This window comes from Heteronotia binoei, unplaced genomic scaffold, assembly GCF_032191835.1.
Source record: "Heteronotia binoei isolate CCM8104 ecotype False Entrance Well unplaced genomic scaffold, APGP_CSIRO_Hbin_v1 ptg000532l, whole genome shotgun sequence".
Lineage (NCBI taxonomy): Eukaryota > Metazoa > Chordata > Lepidosauria > Squamata > Gekkonidae > Heteronotia > Heteronotia binoei.
Genome location: NW_026800046.1, coordinates 154085 through 180245, shown reverse-complemented (window position 1 = coordinate 180245; position 26161 = coordinate 154085). Strand labels below are relative to the sequence as shown.

Sequence of the window (26161 nt, the reverse complement as noted above, 5' to 3'; positions counted from 1 at the left end):
AGTTCACTCTATACATATAGTCATACATATTTTTAGTCTCTCCAGGATCTTCCTCTAAAAATTCTACAATTATTTTTATTATATAGTCTTTCAGGTCACCATCTTCCTTTTCAGGTACTCCTCTCAGACGTATCTGAGTCTCCATCAATTTGCAGTCATGGATTGTCACTTATTCTTGCATTTTCAACAAGGTGGAATCATGTACTTTCATTCTCCCTTCTACCTCCTGCACTTTCTTAGATGTTTCCTCTGTTTCCTTTCTGAGATCTTCCATATCTTTTTTAATCTCTTCAATAATTTCTTTTTTTTGATGCAGTTATCTCTCTCATGCCTTTCATCATACTGGCCTCTATTGCCTCTAATTGATCCTGCATTTTCTCCAATGAAGTAGCCCTTGTACGGATTTGCTTGTGCTCTGACATTTAAAAACACTAAAAATTTTGATCTCACCAATTTCAAATTTAACTATCAGATTCAAAAGATTAGAGCTTGCTTATTATAACAAGCCGAATTTCGCCATCCTCAGAGCTTCCAAAGCCGAGATATTAATTTTTAAAAATTTTAAATCCTTCAAAATGGTCGTGACTTTTTGCTTCTCTCTGCAACTTTTTTCCTTTTTTCTTTTAAAGCCTTCTAAAGTCCATAACAATATATCCAATAGTATTTATCTTCTTGTCATCTCAATTAATTCCAACAATTTTTAATGTCACGAACACTTTAAAAACATTATTTTAATTTTAATGTCCAAGCACCGATGTTTCTCAATGGTATTATTGTCCTAGAGTAGGCTTTTCATCCACTACTTCCTGCTTTACTTGCCACCAAATCTTGTTTTCACTGGTAAAGAGATCTCACGATGCTTGACGTACTTCCTGTGTTGATTGTATATTGTTATATGCTGCAGGTCTGTGACGATGGTGCTCTTTTTTCGAAACCGCAAGTAGACCAAACAGTAAATTCCTTTCCACTTTTTAGCACTGTCCTTTAAATTTACAAAGTCCAAATTCCACCTCTTCCTCCCTTCTTCTAAACTTTCTAGATTTCCATTTCCCACCTTCTGAATTTATTCTGTTTAACTGTAAATAGTCCCGGAATGAAAGATAGTAATCTGTATCTTTTCTGCCAGTTATCCAGATCCACACCGGTCTTGCGTAGCTTTAGATGTTTAGCAAAGTCCAAGAAGGTTAGGATTCTGTCGAGCTTATGTCAAATAAATGACTCTGAGAACTTCTGAAGATGATGAAAATGCAACTCTTCTCTGGAGACTCCTCAAAGCCTCAAAGGAGCCCCCCCCCCCCGGGACTCCCTTTTAGCCAAGGTAAATCTCCTCAAAGTTTCCTGTGCATATCTTGGACTAATCTCTAACTGAGAAAAGTAGGCAGTAGGCATTAATTTTCCTTCCACTACCCCGAACAGAAGTTCGAGCCTGCTCCCGTTATGAGAACCAGCTCAGCTTGGCATTTTTCTCCCCCGGAAGTCCCCTCGTCCTCTATCTTTTGATTTGGTGGGCGATAACAAACTCTCTTAGTTAAATTTCCTTTTGGGCCCTCTATTTCGACCCAAAGCATTTCTAGAAGGGAATCAAATTCTCTGACCTCAGTCTTACTGGACTGTATACCCTCTCTGACATACAGAGCCACCCCATCTCCAACCCTTCCCTTCTTATCCTTCCGATATAACTTATATCCAGGAATCACTGTGTCCCACTGATTCTCCTCATTCCACCAAGTTTCTGAAATTCCCATAATGTCTATGTTTTCTCCCAACACTAAACATTCCAACTCACCAATTTTACTTTGAACACTTCTAGCATTTGTAATCAAACATCTATAATTTCCCAGGCAAGTTAGGCCCACAACTTTCTCCTGCTGCCTCGAGACTTTGGCAGGCAGCCCATACTGTTTGTCACCATCTCAGTGGACAACTCTGATCCATTACTCAGTAGAAAAGTAAGAACTAACCCTTCATCTCTTTGAGATGAGTCCTCCCGAACCAGAGACATTTCATCTCCTGTTGGCTTTCCCCCAAGATTTAGTTTAAAAACTGCTCTGCCACCTTTTTGATTTTAAGTGCCAGCAGCCTGGTTCCATCTGGGGACAAGTGGAAACCGTCTCTTTTGTACAGCTCCCGCTTGTTCCCAAAAGCATCCCAGTGCCTAACAAACTTAAACCCTTCCTCCCTACACCATTGTCTCATCCACACATTGAGACTTCTAATTTGTGCCTGTCTCTCCTGCCCTGCACGTGGAACAGGTAGCACTTCTGAGAAGGCTACCTTGGAGGTCCTCACCTTAAGTCTCCTGCCCAGCAGCCTAAATTTTTCCTCCAGGACCTCACGACTGCATTTCCCCACATCGTTGGTGCCAACATGCACCATGGCTCCTCCCCAGCGCTGTCTATCAACTACATGTGTAATGTCCACTACCTTCGCACCAGGCAGGCAAGTCACCATATGGTCAGTACGCGGTTTGCCACCCAGCTGTCTCCTTGCCTAAGGATCGAATCACCAACTACCAAGACCCCCCCCTCTCCCTGCCCAGGGATGGTTCCTTGGCGCAAAAGGATACCCACTCACCAACTGAAGAAGAGGTCCCTACTGAGGGCGCATTCCCCTTATCCTCAGCACAGTGCCCTGTTCCCTCTCGACCCTCATGCTCCCTGGCAGCAACGGGACTGCCACATTCAGACTGAGGCTCATCTAATACATCCCCAAGAGTCTTCTCCGAGTGCCTGAGTGTCTCTGCTTCTCCAGGTCACTCACCTCGGCCTCAAGGGTACGAACTTGGTCCCTGAGGACCAGGAGCTCCTTGCATCGAGCACACACCCAAGACTTCTGTCCTGTGTGCAGATAGTCATACATGTGACACTCAGTGCAAAACACTGGAAAGCCCCCATCCCCTGCTGGCATTCTACCTTCATGATAGCTTTTTAAAAATATACAGTCCCTTTTTAAATCCTGTTGTGTTTATGTGGCTCTCCTGGAGGGTCTACTTACCTTATTGGGAACACAAGGAAAATAGGGATCTGGGTTCCTGGTCCTTACACAGCCCCCAGGCCAAGAGCCCTTTAGCTCTCGCCCTTTGGCTCGCGCCTCTGGCAAGGCACAGCTTAATAATGCAAAGAGGGTGGGGAACACAGCCACTCCTAATCAGCAATCTGAAGGGGTTTTTTTGAAGTGCTCTGAAGAAATTTATGTGAGCTTCAAACAGACGTTTAAATCTTTGTGGGCTTTGTATACTGGACTATAAAATTTAACTAGATTGTTGGCTGAAGGAAGAATACCTGTGCAAACCTTCAAAGTGGATTATAAATTCCTGATGGTGGATGTTACGGATATAACCCTTTAAGTTTGGTCCTATTTTTCATATGGTTTGAATATTTTTGGCTTTTTATTTTTATATTCATTTTTCCCACTTCTTCCTTTTTTCCATATCATACTTGGAGTTTTTTTTAACTTTTGTTATTATTTTGGGAATATCTGGATTTTTTCTGGTTTATTGTATTTTTTTTTCTTTTTTCTCTTGTGCTGTTTAATTTTTAATTTTTGATTTCACCTGTGGATTATAAATGGGGCATTCAGCCCTGGATTACAATTCATAGCCTGGAGCAGTTGGATGAGTTTGTTAGGACTTGGATTTTATTGAGCTATCATTGTTAGAAGAGACGTCACAGTGAACTGTTTGTTTCAGTGAGTTGAACTGTTTTGGCTAGGTGGCATTAAGGATGTTGTACTAAAAAGATCTTGTTTACTATAAGCTTTATCATTGTTTTGGGTTTGGTAAATTGTTGATAGAAGCTAGAAGGATGTTTCCCTAAAATCACGGTGTAACACTGGTATTGTTTGGCAGATCCAATACAAACAGGAATATTGCTTATCTAATACAAACAGGAATAGCTTATCTAATACAAACAGGAATATTGAATTCCAAAACAAATTTTTAAGAGGCAGTATATGGATCCTGTGGTTGTGAGTGCAAACATATGAATAAGGATAGAAAATAAAGCTGCAATTGGCTTCAAAAAAACAATTAAAAAAAAGACAATCGAGAAGGTAAACCACAATCCCTTCACCCAGCTCATCTGGCCCAGTGAAATTTACGACCATGAAGGGAGATATGAAAGAGATGCAAAATACTCTACTAACTGCCATAGCACAGCTGACTGGTAAAGTAGATAATATAGGAGAGCAGATGACAGAGATCAAACAAGAGCTTCTAGAGAACAGAAAACAGACAGCAGAGACCAACAAAGCCTTAAAGGCACTAGATGCCTAGGTGACGGAAAATACACAAAAGGTGGAACTGGGAAAAGAACAGAATATACATGATACCAGACTCTTACAACTGGAAATAGATAGAGCTGCCTATATGCTGAGGTTTCAAAATGGAGCAGAAGAGAAAACTGAAGATTTACAAAAAAATTTTAAGTGAGGCCTTGGCTGAAATTCTACAGGTGACTCCTCAAAGGATGGAAGAAGAATTTGATCAAGTTAAATGAGTACCATCAAGCTTTACAAGACGGAATAAATTATCTAGTGAAATTCATTTGAAACTCACAAGAAAGAGGACCAGAGATGATATTTTGAAGCAAGCAAGAGACAAACCAATGATGATAGCAGGAAATATGGTAAAAATCTTGAGAGAGCTACCATGGCCAGTGAGACAAAAGAAGAGAGAATATCAAACCTTGACAAGCTTCCTGAGAGAAAGAGAAATACCCTACACATGGCTAATGCCGGAAGGCCTCCTTTTTACGTATGAAGAGAACAGGTATAGGATAAATTCTATTTTTAAAGCTCAGAATTTTCTGGATAGAGTGAAGGAAAATGAGGGGAAGGAAAAGAAGGATGATGAAGAGGAAGAAGAAAGCTCTGGTGAAGAAGATCCAAATGAATTACGGAAAAACCAGACAAGATCACAGACTAAAAAAGATTTTTAAAAGATAGTGATAAGAAAAATCCATAATGGCATCAATAATTTCTATTAACGTGAATGGACTTAATTCTCCTGTTAAAAGGAGGAAGACCTTTAGATACCTGACAAAATTGGAAATGGACATAAATTTGTTTGGGAGCCAGTTTGGTGTAGTGGTTAAGTGTGCGGACTCTTATCTGGGAGAACCAAGTTTGATTCCCCACTCCTCCACTTGCACCTGCTAGCATGGCCTTGGGTCAGCCATAGCTCTGGCAGAGGTTGTCCTTGAAAGGGCAGCTGCTGTGAGAGCCCTCTCCAGCCCCACCCACCTCACAGGGTGTCTGTTGTGGGGGAGGAAGGTAAAGGAGATTGTGAGCCGCTCTGAGACTCTTCGGAGTGGAGGGCGGGATAGAAATCCAATATCATCATCTTCTTCTTCTTTACAAGAAACCCATATTTTAGCTAAAAATCAACACCTTTTGAAAAATAAGAAACTAGGCAGTTTGTTTACAGCAACAGACATGAACAAAAAGAAAAGGGGAGTGGCAATTTATGTTAAGGATAAATTTAACCCACAATTACAGTATGCTTCTGAAGATGGAAGAACTCTCCTAGTGGAAGTCACAGTGGACAATAAAAAAAATCCTACTGGCAAATATTTATGCTCCAAATGATCACCAAGAGAAACTTTTTCAAGATTTACATTTTAAGTTATCAGATTTGGAATATGTAGAATACTGCATAGTAGGAGATTTTAATGCAGTTTCTGACAGACAATTAGACAAAAAAAATACATAAACTAAAAGCAAAAGTCCTCACCTACCAACAAGTTTTTGGAAGCTAGTAGAACTGGATTTGGTTGATGTATGGAGAACAAGATATCCAAATTCGAAAGACTTTACCTACTATTCTGCCAGTCATCAAACATGGTCAAGAATTGATATGTGTTGGCTGTCTACAAAATTGGTTAAAGATTTAATTGAGACAGAAATTCAAACAAGAGACATATCAGACCACAGTCCTGTAGTGGTAAAACTTAAAGGCGCACGAATGAGAAGATTGTGGAGGTTAAATACTTCTATCTTGAAAGATAAAGATTTTCTTAAAGAATCTAAGGTTGAAATGAAATCCTTTTTTAAACAGAACATAACTCAAGATGTAAAGATGCAAGTAGTTTGGGACACTGCTAAAGCATATTTCAGGGGCCTTGCAATCAGATATAGTGCAAAGAAGAAAGATAGATCTGAAAATTTTCAAAAATTAATGTTGCAAGCAGGAGAAGCTGAAAAGAACTTAAAAGTGTAACCAACAAGACAGGACTTCCAAAATAAGGTTAAAGTAACACAACATCAATTTAATTTATTACTCAGAGGAGATAGAGATAAAATTGAGATTCACTAGACAAAATTTTTTTGAACATGCCAATAAACCTGGAAGGTGGTTGGCCTATAGAATGAGAAAAGAAAATGCTAAAAAGAATAATACTGGTTTTGAAATATGAGAATAACAAAGAGAAAGTTCAAAGACAGGAGATATGCCAAATGGTGGAACAATTTTATAAAAAATTATATGAAGACAAACAAGTTCATAAGGTGGATTTATAAGAATACATTAGCCAAAATAATCTTAATAAATTTACAGAAAAACAACAAAAAATATTAAATGACCCAATAACAATAAGGGAACTGGGAGACGTTATGGCATCTCAAAAGAATGGTAAAGCCCCAGGTCCAGATAGACTGCCTGCGGAATTCTACAAAGCTTAAGAGAAGTCCTTACTATTACCATTCAAACGTCTCCTTGAAAGGATTCAAGATGAAGCCCAAATACCAGCTTCATGGCAAGAAGCTACAATATCTTTAATTCCAAAAGAAGGTGCAGATTTGAAAGATATAAAAAACTATCGCCCAATCTCTCTCAAATGTGGATTATAAAATTTTTGGAGCAATATTGGCACAACATCTGAAGAAAGTTCTACAGTCCACAATACATCAAGACCAGGCTGGATTTCTTCCTAGAAGATATTTGAAAGATAATGTTAGAACAGTTTCTAATATATTGGAATACTATGAGACCCATCCAGAGAAACAATTGGCATTAATTAGTCTGGATGCTGAGAAGGCCTTTGATAATGTTCGTTGGCAATTTATGCTGCAACAACTGAAGGGAATGGAATGTGGTGAAAATTTCTTGAGAGCAATAGAATCAATATACTCCTCCCAAAAAGCAAGGGTGATGGCGAATGGTGAATTAACAGAAGCAACTGATATCCAAAAGGGTACAAGACAAGGTGGCCCATTGTCACCAATCCTTTTTATTTTATGTTTAGAGATATTGAATAACCAGATAAGAGAAGATATAAATTGATGCATATTAGCACAGCAGCCAGGATTCATCTGGCAGAGATGGAAGCTTCAGGAGACTCCCACGAGAATGGACTTGGTGGGAAAAATTTTGGAAACAGCGGAGCTGGACTACTTATCCCAGCTGCTGGCTGGGAAATCTAAGGAAGAAGCAAGAAAATACTGCTTGAAATTCTGTACTTGGCTAGATACTCAAGACCAGGGGTCCTCAAACTATGGCCCGCGGGCCAGATGCGGCCCGCTGAGGACGTTTATGCAGCCCGCCGGGTTATGGCAAAATCAGACCGGAAGTGACGTTCGACCTAAACTCGCGTTAGCAATGCACACTTCCAGCACTGGGCTGAGGCAGCGGAGACAGAGTGTGAGGTGGGTTCCCAGGCCGGGATGTGTGGTGTGGGGAAGGGAGAGAGATGCAGAAGACGGAGAACTGACGGCCCGCGGCCTTGTACAGTAATGGCAGTCCGGCCCTCCAACAGTCTGAGGGACAGTAAACTGGCCCCTTATTTAAAAAGTTTGAGGACCCCTGCTCAAGACTCTTAAGATTCTTTGGTGTGAACTTATATCTTCTTTCTCCTGTATTTTGTATTATAAGATTGCCTTTGTTGGAAATGTCAATTTGAATAGGTATTTTAACAAGACGACTTACAATATAAAAATATCAAAATGTTGATGATGTAAAGTTAAGAGATAATATGTGACAATTTATGTATTTAAAGAAAGTATATTAGATGCAGACTTATATTTTATGAAAGTATACTATATGCAGACCAAGATCGATTTGTAACTATAACTTCTTACCCCTTCTTACCCTTTACCCTTAACTTCTAGAAAACTAATAAAAACTTTTAAAATGAAAGTGATGGAATTCTAACCTGCCATGTGGGAAGCCTAAGTTGGATTGCTGGCCAATGCCCAATGTTAATTCATACGTAAAAAATGGTAAAGGTAGCCCCCTGTGCAAGCACCAGTCGTTTCCGAATCTGGGGTGACATTGCTTTCAAGTTTTCACAGCAGACTTTTTACAGGGTGGTTTGCTATTGCCTTCCCCAGTCATCTACACTTTACTGACCTCGGAAGGTTGGAAGGCTGAGTCAACCTCAAGCTGGCTACCTGAACCCAGCTTCCGCCAGGATCGAACTCAGGTCATGAGCAGAGCTTTGAACTGCAGTACTGCAGCTTTACCACTCTGTGCCATGGGGCTGTTTCATATCGGGAGGAATTAAAGATGGCTCTTAAGAGCATATAGTATCACCATCCTTGGTTTCTAAAACCAACAGGGAATAGTGGTTATGAGAGATTACTATATTAAGCCTTTATTCAACCAATTGTTCCCTCATACTCCAGGAACCCTGGCTCTTTTACTCAGTGGTAAGGATCCTAAGACCACTCTAGCAATCATGAAATTTACTCAGTGGTAAGGATCCTAAGACCACTCTAGCAATCATGAAGTTTGTCTCAGTCCTTTTAACCCTTTCATAAAAAAATAAATAAGTGTCTTCTGCTGCTCAAGATTCATAAGTCAATGAACTTCTAAGGGTACAAAAGGAAAGGAAACCAATTTTGAACACTACTAAATTGCAGCAAAAACAATGTTTTTGTTATAGATATTGCTGTTGGCATTCTGTTATGCCAACAGCAATATCCATAACAAAAAAATACAGCGGGACATAATTATTTCGTGTGTCAGGCCTTGGTAAATGGATCACCACATAAATTCAGAGGGTAGTTCTTACTTTCCTCAACATGTCATTCTGTTCCACATTGTGTATTTTTCCAGGGCTTATTTCTCCTTTCAGCGTATATTCAAAATATTTCCCACTGATGTTGACCAACAGGGTTGTAAAGGCTCGATTCTGCTGGGAGCAGCTGAATGCCTTATCTTGACCACTGACAGAAGGCGTGCCATACCTCAAGATCACTCCGACAATCAGCCCTGAAAGATAAAAATGTTAACTTTTATTTATGGTGTGAACACAACATTGGACTGAATCAGGTAAAGATTACAGTTTCTTCACAGTTGCATTGAGATATACTCATCTGATACTTAAAAGGGAGTTATTTTTTGTAGACTGCTATAAAGGGTGCAAAAAACGTTACAAGGGAGGGGGGAAGGGCCTTTCAATTAAAATATATACTGTCATTTGTCATCCATGGGGAACCCAAGACAGCTTACCTAAATAGTCATAATAAACCCCAACATTTCTCAGTAAACATACCACTTTAACATAAACTGGGAATCTAAAATAGTCAATGCGGGATATTATTATCCCAAACACCTGATTAAATGTAAGCAAAAACCCTTTTAAATAGGAGTGCTTTGTGCAGTCTATGAAAAACCAAGACAAGGGATATGAATATGACCTCCTCTGCTAACCCATTCCTGAGCTCTGGAGAAATCACTGGAACAGACCACCATGGCTGTCACTGCCCTGTGTGGAAAGAAAGAGTCAGTCTGCAGGTACCAGGTCATACAAGGCTTTGAAGGTTAAAGCAAACACTTTAAACTGAACCCGGAGACATCTAATCTGCCAGTGCAAGTGTTCTAAGACCAGGGCAATAAACTGAAACTAGCAAGTCTACAGTTCTGCTTCTGAACCTCTTAAACAGCCAGAACATATTTCTACAAAACTATGTTCTACATAGCTATGTTCTACAGTAAGAGATGTCAGTATAAATATCTTTCACCAAGAGGAAGTGTAAGAGGAAGCAGTAATAAGCAGCCAATACAACAGATGCCAACTGAAATAATAATCCCGAGGGGAGACAGAAATAGCACAGACAGAAGTTAGCATAAGCAAAGAGAAATAGAATGGGGGTGGTGGGTGGAGAATAGCAACATAATGAATGGAAAGTACAACGTCATTGCAAGGAGATCTTAGAGCTCAAACTCTGTGTCCGTGAAAAAACTTAACGGTGTGTGTTTACATGCCTTATGGAACTCATTGGCTATAGCCTGAATGGTAATTACAGCAATCAAAAAATAATATTCTTTTTGGAAGGTGGGGACAGTTGCCTATCCATTAAATGCCTCTTACACTTTTCATTCACATCTAATAGCCATGGAACCAATATGCAGCTGTCTAGCATCAAATTTGTTCTAGTGCTATTGCAAGGATCCACTGCAAGATGTGACAGCAGCAGCTCTGCCTAACATGGTGCATGCTGTTAGATGGCCAAGAAAACCTGAATTCACTGGAACATTTGGTTTGGGGGGTAACCCAGGGAATTTTGAGTGGACTTCATTTTAGAAGTTTAACATCTGGAAGATGTGCCACTTGTACTATATTTCATCATAACCCGAGCAAGCAGAGAGTTATATCAATAAAGGTCCAGGGACCTACATGAAAGAGCATATGTGAAGGGAGTAATAGTTGATAGAAGTTGTATGTTTGATTGCCAGTATGCCGCTGCCCTTTAAGTCTGAACCATGTGGCATTCTGGAAAAATGGAGATGGCTGCTAATTGCCATATCTAATTAACTTCAGTGCTGAAGTCATTTTGGTTCTGAAAGTGTTTTAGTTCATGTTTGGTGTGTTCTTAAAAATAAAAGTCAACATTTCTACACATCCTGCCTTTCCCCCAATTGGAGTATAACACATACAATTTGTAAGAAAAAAAGATCACAAAATAAAAAACATTCCAAACCCAACCTAAAGCCTAAATTCTACAAGGAATCTAATACACATCAGACAGCTAAATTATGCGTTGCTGAAGAAATGCACTGTGCAGTCTTGCTCCACTTTGTAGCTAACTGCTGACATGAATTAGCAGGAAAGCTGTGCCTCTAAAAATAAAGTCCTAATAATGAGTTGGTAGCTTACAGATGTTTGGCTGTTCAGAAACAGAACCTGACAAGCAATTGCCTAATGCCTTTCTGGGAGGAGATTCTAATTCCGGAGGGCAGGGTTCCCCACCCTTTAGAAGTCTGGGAGCATCTTTGGAATTCTGACCCAGGGTGGTCAACAAAACACATAATGGCTGCCTCAGACACAAAGCCAACCACATGTCAGGAAATGAGGTACGGTATTCCCTCATTGTAGCAGTAACTTTTCAACATTTCAGGCAGAAGTTCTGATTAACAGGATGCCTTTTTAAATGAAAATGAATAGATTTAAAATAAATTTCTTGCTTAACACATAGCTTACTAGTCAGGGCTTTTTTTGTAGCAGGAACTCCTCCTGGATCTTACAGTAGGCCCTGTAAACTTTTGGAGGAGTGGCTACATCACGGGTGTGTTTTAATATGCAAAGGAGTTCCTGCTACAAAAAAAGCCCTGGCTTACCTTTTATCATGCAGTAAAGATCATGCTGTGTTGGCAACCATTGTTGGAGCAATTTTTTTTTTTTAAATCTGCACAACCAGTCCAAAGGCAGAAGCACCACTTGGCCACATCCACTTTCTAAAAATACCTTGTGGGCTTCAGGAAAGGTGCTGGTGGGTTCCCCCTCCCATACTCCTCTACCACAAGTCATCAATTTAAAGCTTGAATGTAGCTAGGGCTCCTACTTTGTTTTCTTTTAAGCTACTAAAAGAGTTTACTTCAGTATAACATACGTACAGAACAAGACTGGTACAGAATATTTATGATATTCCAACTAGAAAATATATTAAAATATAGGAAAAAATATAAATTTTAAAAGTTTATTTAAATAAAGGGAAAAAGAACAAACAGAATCATAGTACAAAGGCTTTCCAAGTAGATTGTACTCTCAACTGAAGTACCATTAGAGCAAGTTCAACCTTTCTTAATAAAGTAGAACTTTATAATGACTTGGAATTGCATCATACAGTCTGATTTATTTTTTGTGATTACTGCTAGCATGCTGCAGTTTATGCAATGGTGGACACAAAACATTAAAACCAGGGCTTGCTTTTTTTTTTAAGCAGGAACTCACAGGAACACAGTTCCAGCTAGCATGGTGTCACCTAATATGCAAATAATAATGATTATGCTGGGCCTTTTCTACAAAAAAGCTGTGTGTGAAACAATGGTGACATCAGGGGGTGTGACCTAATATGCAAATGAGTTCCTCCTGGGCTCTTTCTACAAAACAGCCCTAATTAAAATATTTTACCAGTTAAAATCTCAGCAGTATGTTGAACATGGTTCTAGTCCTTCTGATGACTGAGAGTAAAATCTCTAGATGTTCAGTTGTAGTACCTTAATGCTAGAAATATTATTAATCTCCCAAATGTCTCTTATCTGATTTTTAAACTCCGATGAAAGACAGATACATAATTTTAGATGTTGTAGTTTGCACTGCCAGAATTCTTTATCATCTTTTTTTAATTGCAGAGATCACTGACTGGCAGGGACTTCCTCCTTCCCAAGATTCCAACACAACACGTTTGTACAAGTTCACAGACTCTCCTGTGCAGCCAGTTTTCCCAGTTTGCATTGATCTTGGTGGGGACGGTGAGGCAACTAGATAATAGGACACACAGAAACCAGTGAAGGGATCTAACAATTTGCATTTCCTGTTTGTACACGATGTTGTGGAAGGGAGCAGTTACACAAATAGCTTTAACTGTCATGGCTTCTTCCAAAAAACGTAATTGTAGTTCTGCAAGCATGCTGAGAGTGTTAACAACTTCTGACCCTCTCACTGAGCAACCCCCTAGGGAAAGAATTGGGAAAAGGGGAAGCAGCCATTACTGTTAAAGCACTTTGTCTTTGTAGGATGAGTCTCCTGCAACTCCAAGGGACTGGCTGAGATGTGTGTCTCTCTCTTTTTAATCTCCAGTGGAGCTTGGGCAAATATACCTTATCCTCTTCTCTCAATGCCAGGGGTCTGCAACCTATGGACCTGAGCCACATACAGCTCAGGATGGAACCAAATATGGCTCTTTTTAAAAGAAAGTGGTATTGAGGGTATATGGGGAGGGTAGGTGGGATGCTAGGAAAACACTGCAGGGAATGGCAAGGAAATATTTTTATGAGACAGAAGAGTTTCTCAAGAGACATTTTACAGAAAGGGAACAGAGAAAAGTGAACAGCTTTCAGAAATCCAGATGTGAACCATGCACAGGTTTATGCCAGGGGCACTACAACAATTGCACAGGGTGCTCCTGTGTATATTTACTACTTATTGGGACTCCTCTTGTGTTCAACTTCATGGTAAAGGAGTCACAACAACCAGCACTCAGGCTGCAAGAACTATAATGGCTATGTGGACTAATAATCCATCATCAGCAATGTGAAGCAGTATATTTTCAATTATGCCATTGACTCTCTTATCGATCTCTTGCCATGAATGTTAATGTATGTTGACTCTAATTACAAAAGGGTGCCAACTCTACTCTTCTCTAAAGCAGAAGAGAAGGAGCCTTCAACAGTCATAACAAGCAATAATTCAACAGTAATACAGAACATTCCTGATCATTGTCTGTGGACCACTGGAGGTCTTCAACTTTTTTTAATGCAATGATTTACAGTGTTAAGATATACTCATTTACTAATGTCTAAAGGTGCTCCACTAAGGGTGCTTGTCCTCCATTTTTCCAGCTACTAAAAAGATGCTCAGATTAAGACTACAATCACTTTAAAACAAGTATAATAACTTCAATAGTGCCTGCATTATCATTATGCCTGTGCAGGAAAATGAAGATTAAGGGAAAGTAGCCATTCCTTTTGACTAAATTAATATAGTTGTCCTCTCATATGAGAGCTGACGGGAGCACATTGTCCTTTCCTTGGTTTGTGGAACTGCAGACTCATCAAAGGAAAGCTGTTCACTAGATATGCAGATTGTCCTTATCTGCTACTTCTAAACTGTCACAAGAAAGCTTCTAGGAGAGGGGTGTCAAACATGTGGCCAATGGGATGGAAGACATACATTTGTGTCTGTATCTGTCTCTCCCCCTCTCCATCCCCCTCAGCTTCTGTTTCCTTCTCTGGGGCTGCTCCTCCTCTTTTGGGAAAGAACGGAGGGGAAGGAAAGATTGGGGGAGGGGGGCAGAAACAAAATTGGAGTCCTATTGCAGGTTTAAAATCAACAACATTTTATCCCAGGTATAAGCTTTTGGGTGGAAGCACACCACTTCTTCTACAGAGTGAGGGAGGATTATTATGACAAGCACAATGTACATTGTGGCTTATTCTAAAAAGGGGTTTTTTTTAAAGGTTGGATTTCTCTGTTCCTATCTGGATTTAGTTTCTTTCAAAAAGACCTTGATTAGGAACTAGAACACTTGGATTGATCCTTATATCTTGGAAAGTGGAGTGATTTCAGATGCCAAATGATAATAGAACTCATTGGTAATGAGACAGGAAAATAACTCTCAATTCAGTCCAGGAGGATGCATTGTCTTAAACTTCATTATCAATTGCAATTCAGCACTCTCTAATCTCCCTTTGAAAATCTTTTGTTAGAGCACTGCTACTCTTAAATCAGCCACTGAATTTTGTGGTTTCTAATGCCAGACTTATGTCCATTTATGCTTTGCATTCTCCTGGACTGAATCCTCCTGGATGGAATTGAGACGCAGGTTTCCTGTCCCATTACCAGTGCCAATATCTTCATGCCTACTACCTCTCTGCATATCACACCTAATCCAATCAAGCCTCCTACTGTCATTCACCTGCTGACATATTTGACATCTGAAATTACCTTTATAAGGTTGATATCCCTGAAGGTCCATAGTCACCGGGGGCAGGGGGGCTGGGCCCCTCCACCCAACCCCCCTTCCAACTATATGCCCCCTCCTTTTGCTGCCCCGTTCTCCCTGCCCCACTCTCCCCACTGTCACCACCATTGCTCTCCCCATCCCCCCTCTCGCCACCCCTGCCCTCTTTGCCACCACCGCTTCAGTTGCCCCTGATCTGCCCACTGCTCTGTCGACCCCTGTCCTCCTCTGCAGAGCCTCCCCCCTCCCTCCCACCCATCTGGTAAAGCAACAGCTCCCAGGGCTCTTTCAAGGAGCCCCCCCCCCAAACGATCGGCTGATCAGCAGGAAAAGTGGTACTGAGGCTGGTGGGTCCTCTGCTAGCTTTCCGGTGCTCTCAGCACATTCAGTGCTGGTCCTTCCTGCCACTGGCACCTTAGCGCTGAATGTGCTGAGAGCGCCAGAAAGCTGTCAGAGGATCCATCAGCCTCAGGCCGTTTTCCCGCTGTTTTGCAAGGGGAGTGGCCTTCTTGAAAGAGCTCTGGGAGCAGGCTCTTTACCAGGTGGATGGGAGGGAGGAGGGAGGTGCGCTGGAGGAGGGTGGGGGCCGACAGAGCGGTGGGGAGATCGGGGGCCACCAAAGCGGCGGTGGCAGAGAGAGTGGGAGCTGCCAGAGTGGGTGGTCCTCCCACCTAAAATTTTATTCCCTGGGTCCTCCCACCTAAAATTTTCTGGCTATGGCCTTGTATCTCTGGTACGTCATGTTACATTTTATGGCACACATGACCCAGAATGTGCATTTCATTTGCTGTTAACAAGAGCCCAAGTGCAGATCCCTATAGCTCAAGTAATTGTATTAAAAGCCTACCCAGTCTAAATTTTATATCACAGCAAAATGCTTATGTAAAACACCTTCTGCTAATCCTAAAAGGAAGCCACTATAATGGCTGCATGTAATCCTATACCATCATAATCACTCCCAAGGTCTGTTTCCTATGTCATTTTTTTAAAGCAAGCTTTGTTGTATCTTTCAATTTCCCTCCCTTTTTGTCTTATTTGAATGTAAAGGGTTGTTAACAATTTCCTTAGAAACAAAATTTGGCTACCACGGTGAGTGGTTTTGGACATAATCTAGAACTACGGAAATACAAAGAGCAAATAACTTGTATGTTTTCTTTCCAGCACTTCTAGATAATGCTTGAAGTCACCCTGTAAGAGATATAGCCTGGTCTTATTTTGGAATTTTCAAGATCATTCATATATGCACATATTTTGATGACATTTTAATTACCTGACAAATTTTAGAAACTTTAGTAATCTTTTAGTTTATGCTGCATTTATTTTTATTAGCTGTCTAAAATAACAGTATCCAACAGATAAGATGGTGGCAGAGCATCTGTGAATCCCTGTTATCTACTTTCTTCAGTTTACTTGAGTATTTGATCACTAATTGCTTACAAACACTATCCAATATATAGTACTAAGGAAAAAAAGAACTACAAAATAAATCTAGTAACATCTGTTTTGATTCAGGCAGACCCCTTTCTAGACATGCAGAAAAAGGAGAGATCTCCTTCCCCTTAAAATAAAAATAGCTTCTCCATATATCTTCATAAACTAGTTAAAGAACTTGGTAGTAGGGAAAGGTTGCAAAATAAAGTTTTGTTGATCTTTCCAAATGTTTGTGTGTTTGATCCTGTATTAGTCATTCTTTACACTACTACAGTGATCACCACCACCATATTCGGAAACTGAATAGATTGTATCAGTGCATCACGATGAAGCTTGGGTGACTTTGCACTCTACTTAAATATCTGAAAAGCATCAGATATATATTAAAGTATTGATACTTTCCCTTATCTTCACAAATTCAAGGCAGCCAGCATAACAGAAAAATCTGAAAGGACACAACCTTGTAAGCATTCAGTAAGTTAAAACCAACACACAAAAGAAAAGTCATTAAAGCCAATACACATAGGAAAACACAGCCTAAAACCAGCTCTTCTTGCATCAAATGCTCTTGGAATACGTTTGTGACAAGAAAATATTCCACTCCAATAGGCCATTCCACAGGAAGTAACCTATACAAAGAACACCTGTCACCTCATTAATGTTCAATGATCATGAGAGTATCACCAGGAGAAGGCAGTCTGAAGAACATAACCGACACAGAGCCATATACCAGAAGATGCAGTTAGAGATTATTCACTTTTGTGCAAAACAGACATTTTCACATTACAATATGCCAATATATGCCTTACTCATGCAGAAGCCCTAATAGGAAGGAAACCTTAGACAGCTGTTTCTCCAACAAGAATATGCATCAACCATTGATCTGCATGTAATAGTGTCTACTAAATTGCATCTATAAACAGAGACAGCATAACCTAACCTAGATCTGTCAGCATTGCTTACATAGATCTTGTTCTCTCAAGGGAGAGTGCCAATCACTTACAGTGTGTTTTCAACCTTCCGCTGCTATTGTGTATTCCCAATAATAGTTGTTGGATATTATATAGTCTGGAAACAGCTGGAAGATATCAAGTGCACATGAAACCTGAACTCACTCTAAAAGCAAGGTACACTGTAGGAAAAAAATTTCATTATTGCAGATATTATGGTATTGGATTAAAGCTCATGTAGACTAACATTTGGTTTTCAGCAGTGATTAGCCAAATACTTGTAGGTAACTCACAAGTACGGAACAATGCTATTGGTCTTGGTATCATATTGCCTTTGAATTTGGATGTCCCATTTAACTACCACCTCTAATTAATACTGATAGCTTTCAATGATTTGTTTAATCTTTAGTTAATACTATCTTGCAGCACTAAAATTGATAATTTATGTATCACCTTGCTTCTTGACAACTGGCACACAAAACGGGTAACAAAAATAAAACAAATTCAAAATAACTAGTTCATAGAACACAAGCCACACCCACTATCAAACTCCTGTTCAAGAATCAGTCCTTCTCCCAAGTTTTCACATGTCTTATGGAATTCCGAAAGAGTTGATACCTTCACAAGTTTCTCTGAGAAATAATTCCAAAGACAAGCATTGAAAAAGGTCCACTCATAATGGGGAGCAGCAGAAGGCACTCATCAAAGAGGTGGGGCCAGCAAACGTTGCTGTACTTAGCAAAGTATATATCAAAAAATCACCACTGTGTTCTAAGAAGCTTATATATGAACTTATATATATAAATCAAGTACTTATGGATACTTTATAGTACTATGTTGGAGCTTGGTAATTAAGTAACTGTATTCACTAACAAATTTTGTATCCATAACTATTTTTATTAATACATATTGGATTCATATAAGCATCTTAGAACACAGTGGTGATTCTTTGATATGTACTTAGTGAAGCTGCAGCCAGGGCTCATTCTGACAGACCCCCTTCAAGAATATATGTCCTAGATGATGAAAGACTTTAAAGATAAGCACCCACACATGGAACTAGATCCAGAAATATCTGCAACCAAAGCAGAAATTATAAAAGGAGTAATATGCTTGCTAAAGCTAGCTGTTGTGAAAATTAAGTGGCCCAAACCTATTGGTGAGCAGTTGCATTACAAGGTCCTGAATCTCTGCCTTGGTAGAAAAATAGAAAGGTCTTGCAGTATAACTTCCAATTAGATCTTTAATGCACCCAACCCCATCAATTCCCCCTCCCCCCAAAAAACCCCAAGTTTCAAGAGCCCATTTCATTGTGTCTTTGTAGGGACAGTGCTTCAAATACTCCATTTTAGTTGCTGCTTCCAGCACCTCCCTCAGCTTTTTAAAAAAAGCAGAATAGGGAGGAACTAGACCTGAACATAGCATTCCAAGTCTGGCTGTGCTAAATATTATACAAAATGACGCAAATTTTGTTTTCAGGCCTGTCCCTAATAATCTACAACTGGCCACAGCACTGAGCTGATGTTTCATTAAGACCCACATCAGCTGCAGCAATGCAAGCCTCTCCTCTCTCCTCCATGACATCAACAGACAGCTTGGACAACCCTCCTGCACCACCAGCCAGGCTATGCTCCATTAGATGGAACCTACCTGTCTTCACTTGGTCAGAAGTGAGACTGGTCTGGTGCCACCATTGAAGTCACAGTACAGCTGTTCCTAAGGAAACAAGCAACCTAGCAGGCAGCTGCCCTATGAAGTAAGAAGTAACCCTGCAGAAAGGCAGTGGAGAAAGATATCTGGCATAATTCTAGACGGATGGGGGCAGAAGGAACCTGCCCAGGCCAATGACAGCTTTCCTCCAATCCCCAGGATTCCCAGGTTACATGGGTGGGGTGGAAATGGCAGGACAGCATGGCATCCCATTGGTTATTCAAAAGAGAGCTCAGAAGCAGGATGTTGTAGCCAATCCTGTTTACATCACTGGGGAACAGAGGTCAGTTAGGAAGAGGAGAAGAATCCTGGTGTTGTAATCCCATCTCCTCTTCTCACTGGGGCCTAGGGGACCTTCCAGTGGTAGGAGGAGTTGCAACAGAGGGGCAAGTGGGGGGGGGGTCAAGAGAAGCTCCACAGTGTCCTGCCCATTATTTCCATATTCTTTCTTAGAGTCTATTTGCAAGGTGGGTACGCTAGTATCTGAACAGGCAGAAACCCCGAAGAAAAACCATAACTCCCTAGGTATCTAAATTCACCTTCAGCTATTACATATGAATATCCTGTTAAATTTGTTTTTAAAGTTAACAGTGCTGATTTGTTTTGTCTGATTCACATCCAGATTTCAGTTTGTATATTTAAGGATTACATGATTGTCTGGTGATTCGTATTTTAACTTGAGCACAAACCGCAGTAACATTTTACGCAGCTCCTACAACACCAGCTAGAATTTCGTTTATATCTAGATTTGCCATTAAGATAGAAGGAAAAGCAAAAAAAAAAAAATCAAGTACAATGCACAGTTTGTTTCCTGGTCCCCTCAAATTTAAAAGCTATAAGTTGATCTTTAATGTAGCAGACTCTGAGAATATCAGCACTTCATGCCAGCGCACACACTCCAAGACTGCCAATTAAATGTTCAACAAGACAATCTGCCCTTTCACCAATGCTGGAGTTCATCATTCCTACACACACTTCATCCTTTGCAGATGCCATTCTTATCAATGGCAGCTTTCTTTCCTAGAAGCAAATAAAGCACAGAGCGTAATTACCAAAGGAAAACGAGCATTCACAGCCATGGCGTGGGAATTTTTTGATACTAGAAGTGTTTAAAATTACCAGGACTCTAGTTTCAAAACACAAAAATTAAAATTCATACCTACATAGTAATAAATAGCTGTGTCTGGTTTCCAGTTGAAGTATAGGACAGAAACTGCCTTGGATGCCCTGACTGAGGGCAACCTACAAGAAGAATGCCTCTCCTTTTCTTGGTAGCCTTTAATATGATCAACCAGGTCAGTTTTGTGGGTCACCTGACAGAGATGGAAGGCACGGCCTTACAGCTGCAGATCCCAGAAGGTGGTGCTCAAGCTACTGCTTGTTGCTGTGCCCCATAGTCACTGACCTACAACATCCTATCTTGCTGTCCATGCTGTTTAAGATCTAAATGAAACTGTTAAAGTTAAGTATAAGTTAAGCACTGTGTTAATAATACCAGACTGTCACCCACTTTCTCTTCCTTCAAACTAATTCAAGGCAGACTGTGGAAACCAGAAGCAGTGTCTGGACCAGAGAAGCACTGGATGAAGGCAAATGTTCTTGGAGTGATTCAGACAGATTTGCTTTCTGTGCTTAGGGACACAATCCAAAGAAATATTTAAAGCATACCCAAGGGGTTGGGGTGCTTAATCAAATTCTTAATTTGCCTCTCTGAACAGCCAGTCCCTACCATATCACATCCACACATTGCTAGCTGAACTCCCTTATATTAGAAGTCAGTAACACACAACTCTAACCATCAGAGGATAAGCACAGAACCACTGCATTTCTAGTATTTCTCTAAACTATGGACATCATGGGGAGGAGCAATCTTTTCTCCACACTGTCAGACAGAAGGCAACACACCAGAACTGTGAAGCTTGGATTTTAATGACTAGCTTTCTTTACATCCCCAACACCAGAGGTCAACCATCACCTGGTGGTGCAACCAGCTCACGACTCCTCACCTCCATCTGTTTACACCTTGTGGCTAGGGCTGCTTTCCCCACCTGGGTCCTGCTCTGGCTGCTGCACCCTTCCTGCACAGTTACGCCAAGGGAAGCCCATCTGCCTGAGTCACACGTTAAACGTTCCTCCTGTTTACTACATATTTTCTACTACAATTACACCCCCCCTTTCTTCCATCGTGGAACTCAAGGCAACATCCAAAAGTTTCCCAGGAGGAGTCCCAAGCAGGCAAGAAGACAAGCTCAAACTCTTAGCTTCAGCAAGGTGCTGATTTGAATACCTTCCAACTGTACACTGAAGGAGAAGACAACAAAAGTTCAGCATGTTTCATTTTTTTCAACAGGACAGCGTCTCCTGTTGAAATCAACTAAACTTAAGATTTGTTTAATTTGAAGGTAGGGTATTATCAGGGGAGAAGTAGAAGGCAGGAGAGAATGAATAATCTCCCTCCCCCCCCCCACACCCCTACTGATGCTTCACTGTGATCTCTTTTCCCCATGTTGATTCTTCATCGCGACAGGCTATCTAAGACTGTTTTTCTCAGGCTGGGGCAAAAGTGGTGAGAATGGAAGTCACAGATTGTAGAGACGTCCTCTGTTTCTCCCCTACAATATCTCCTTGCATATTTTGAACATCAGAAGCAAAAATGGGAACAAAAAATTCAGCACAGACACTTATAAACTTATTTGAGTTCTTAAGCCAGGATACTGCATTGGTTTCAGACTACGCAAGCTTATATATATAGGGAAAAATTGCCCATGCAGAGACATACTGCTATACACTGAACAACTAACGTTTCCTCACTCTAAGTAGGAGTTCTCCCAACAGGTGCAAAAAATTGAGGTTACCCCCTCAACACAACCTGAAGGTATCAAGAGATTGGCCAATGCAGCCTAGGATGCACTCTGCTGGCGACATCACATCCCGCCAGATAATTGATGCCGAGGAGTTTATTTCTTTGTTGCTGTTAAATATAGCATGTTTTCCTTTAAAATATTCTTATTTTATATTTTGACTATAAAATAAGAATATTAAGACTGGTGAAAAAATACAATATTGGTGAAAAGATTCACACTTACCTAACCCCTATATGAAGCGTGCAAGCTTCTGCATTGGTCTATTGTGATATCACCAGCAAAGTGCATACTGATGACCTGCAGGGAAAACAAAATGGAAACATCAGCTGAATTTACTGTCCTGCTTTCATACCCTTCAGAACATTCTGCGGTAGGCACTAAGCTGTACTTACAAACACAGAAGCAGCCCTAGGCATTGTTCAGTTCTAGACAGAGATGCAAGTAACTGCTAGGTCAGCATTGTATTAAACCACAATATTTACCGATACCTGTACAATGCATGCAAAGCCTAGGAGCTAAGACTTCAGTGTACTCCTGAGAATAATCTAATCTTCAAGCTTATTTAAAGATGGTTTCAAAGAGGTCCACTTCTCTTTGTTTCTCTATAGCTCCCTGAACAGACCTGGCCACATAGGCTATTTTACTCACTTGCCACTTAGGCTAATTACCTCCATTCAAAAGAACACAGATTTCACTCACTCAGCCCCTTCCTGCCTTCCTTCTATCTCACACACACACAAAAACCACCCCTGCCTTCTGAACAAACCTGGTCAACTCTACCCCCTGCGTATCGCTGTCTTTCAATCATAACATGCTTCATTCATCCAGAAGGCCCCCTCTTTCTTAACTTGGAGACCTGCATTTTAAAATCACAGCAAACATAAAAACACTACATTAATTTGCAGAAATAAAATACAAAATATTTACATAGCAAAACACCAACATAGAGAACAAGGATGACCTCATGAGACAGAAATGGGACCTGAAAGAGGTCCAGCAAACCCTGGTCCCATCAGTGAGAGCCTATTGCTTTTGTGACAGAGTTTCCCCGCCCCCCATCAAGTACTACTATCACTATGAAGTCCAACAGCAAACGAATGAATAAGGTAGATTCTGATTTAAGTGTATAAATTCCTCATAACAGTCAGCTCCTGAACTTTACAGCCACAATCCAGCCAGCAGGTCAACTTGTCAGTCATTACATCCATCCATCTCAGTCAAGACATTTATTTCATCTCCTCTCAGTTTGTACCCTAGCTGTTGCAATCTACCCTCTCTGTTGTAAAATACAGATTTCTGCAGCCTCCTCTGTCTTTCTCAATATTGCTGATTTTTAACTTTAGAATCAATATTACTGGGGGTTGTCTTTACTGCTTAACTTAGTAAAGGTTTGGGTAACAAAAGCCAATGACAAAAAAAGAGTTGACCAGATGATAACAGTTCAGATTTGTGTCTCATTGTCAATGATGGAAAAATATTTTTGATTCCCAGTAACCAGAAACAAATCTGCAACTTCAGCCTTTTCACTGAAATCAAATTCCTCTGCATCAGAAAGATCGAGTTCTTCAGTCCTGCCTATTACATTTTATAATTCATCTTAATGCAGGAATATTCACTCTTGGGACATGATTTTGTAAAATGTATCTTTCTTTCCTACAGATTCCTAATGAGTGAAATTATGGGCAATCTGAGACTAATTAAATTGTTGGGGACCAGATCTAGTCTCTAAGAATCCAGCAAACTATCATTGTCTTAACCCAGTAAAGCAAACAGAAAGAATGAAACCAGATGCAATAACTAAACACAAAAGAAAATTTTCAAAGCACTTTTTTATATTTACCCCCAAGGAAGATCAAACATATACACAGCTCAGGAAATTGACTGTATTGTGCTTGTATGCTTGGTGGACATACACTAAAATACAAGGATTTGGGGGAAATGCTTCCATTTAATATTAAAAACATAACTCGTTTCACTGTGTACTTGGTGACGCAACTGTGACGGACTGCACTTTTTAAAGCTTAGATGTGCTGTATAAACAGATAAAGGACTATGAAGGGTTAATTCTTCACAGAATCATAGAGCCTTGAGTGATAGTTTCTTCCAAGAGATCTGATAAGTTAGCATCAGTTGAGCAGAGAAAGACTTCTGAGCTGATTTCAGCCCTAGAGGAGGTGTCAAGTACTGGGAATTTTGGAATTCAGTTGACTAAGAGCATTTAACACTGACAGGAGAACTGGGGAAGTTGGCAAGGAAGTTTGGGAAATAGGCAAAGACTCCTATTTGGGCCAAGAAAAGGGGCTCTCTCTTCAAGAGAAAGGATTCCCTATGCAGTCAAACAGAGCTTTGAAGAGTGCAGATATCTCTGGTCTAGTTAGGAACCAACTGTAGAAACCTGACTCTTGTCAGTTAAAAACTCAAGGCAAATACTGGTGTTTCCAGAGAAGGAGTCTGGGTACTGGAAAGAGTACACCAGCCTTTTGAATATAAAAACATCTTGAGTGCCATTAAAGGGGGCTCCCAATCCTTCCCTCAGGTTTTTGGGCTGAGCAAACAGTATTATACTGTGACAGGTTGGAACAGCCGGAATTCTTCAGGAAAGAATGAAACAGACAACTAGGGCACAAAAGGGAGAGAAGAATGGGGGGGGGGGAATCTTGCCTCTGAGGGAGGGAAGAGGGCAGGGTTGTCATAGCAACATATTTTTATAAAAGTAAAAAAAATTATAATGAAGAGTTTAACAGCTGCTTACTTTTCTGTTAGATTTTGAATTCACCATTCCTATCTGATCATAACTGGATTCCAAGCTGTCATCACAGGTCTTCTGTGATCATAGCTGTCACCCCAGAACTTCACAAGAGAGACAAATTAAGGATTATTTTATGAATGAGTGATGGCTAAGAATTATTTTCTTTGGAAGGGGAGTCACTAATATTTGGGAAGGCCAATTAAATATCAGTAAAGACATATAGTTCAACTACAAGCCTGTGAACAAACAGCACAATGGATTTCTGTGGGCATAAGGACTTCTACCAATGGAGCTCAGCTTTCTTGACTCACCCATTCTGTGGCAGCCCAAAATGACTTCTGAAGCCTGCATTTCAGGCTGTCATGGAAGAGTGAGATACTAACCCTGGATTCAATACTGTGGAAGAAAGGAGGAAGGAAATTGGTATTGTCTTGTAAAATGAAAAACAAGTAATTAAAATTAGATGCACATTCTTATGAAAAGTGAAGGAACAGTAAAGTCCAGGGTCAGTGTAGTGTAGTGGTTGAACTATGACAGCTGAGATCTGGTTTCAAATCCCCAGTCTGCCATGGAAACTTGCTGGGTGGCCTTGAGCCAGTTACACACTCTCAACATCACTTGCCCCACATGACTGTTATGAAGATAAAAAGGAGAAGAATAATGTCAACTGCTTTGGATTCTCACTGGGAAGAAAAGCAGGGTATATAAATGATGTAAATAATTATTTAAATGTCTATACTGGAAAAAATTGCAATTGTTTCCTTCTAAGGAATTATGATTCTTTGAGGAAGAAGCTCGATATCTAACAGATGTCAGGACTGTTACAAAGTTACTTCCTAGTTCTGCCTAATGTTCATTATGACAGAACCAAAACACGGAAACACTATTTAATAAAACCAGAACAGCCAAGCACAGCCAAAACAGCTATAAAAGCAGAAGAATACTGAAGAACTGGTAGTGATTTTTTAAAACGGAACTTTTAGTACCATTGTCCTTGACAATGTCCTCTAGTTTGCACAGTTCCCTGTTTAAAGCACAGTTATGGTAACTATTCAAGACCCATGAACAAAACAAATCCCATCAATATCTTTAATCATTAACAATTTCACCAGTACTGTGCTAACTTGTCTAATGCTGAGCTTTAATCTCAAGGCAAACAAAAACCAAACCAAAAATTTGCCCACAGAGGGCACAAGCATCAAGACTGAGGAGGTAAAAATGACTCACACTGGCCTCTTCTTACATGGAAGTAGAATTGTGCAAGCAAAACCAGCATTCATGCCATCACATGAGTCGTGCACAGGGTTTCCATTTCACAAACAGCAAATGTGTGTATTTATCACAAACCTCTCCCTACACGTAATGTCATAAAATTGTTGTGAAAAACATAGCAAAGCTGTTGCTAAATCTGACTCCAAAGTGCAGGAGGAGAGAAAAGGATGGACAAACTAAAAAATAACAGAAGGCAACCTTGCTCAAAGGCAAAAAATTGTTAAAATTTGGAAATGCCTTCGTTATATTTAGGTAGCATGTGGTTAGCTTATATGTGGATGGAT

The 26161-nt window shown here is 40.2% G+C and overlaps 1 protein-coding gene across 2 annotated transcripts in view; it reads right to left on the bottom strand.

Moving 5' to 3' along the window:
- The window catches only part of LOC132590667 (sodium/hydrogen exchanger 7), a 73500-nt gene that overhangs the window by 40673 nt on the left and 6666 nt on the right, over positions 1–26161 (bottom strand). For both annotated transcript variants that reach the window (XM_060263631.1, XM_060263632.1), the window contains exon 2: positions 9009–9208. In XM_060263631.1, coding sequence (XP_060119614.1) covers positions 9009–9208 — 200 coding nt within the window. The remainder of the gene's footprint in view (positions 1–9008; positions 9209–26161) is intronic.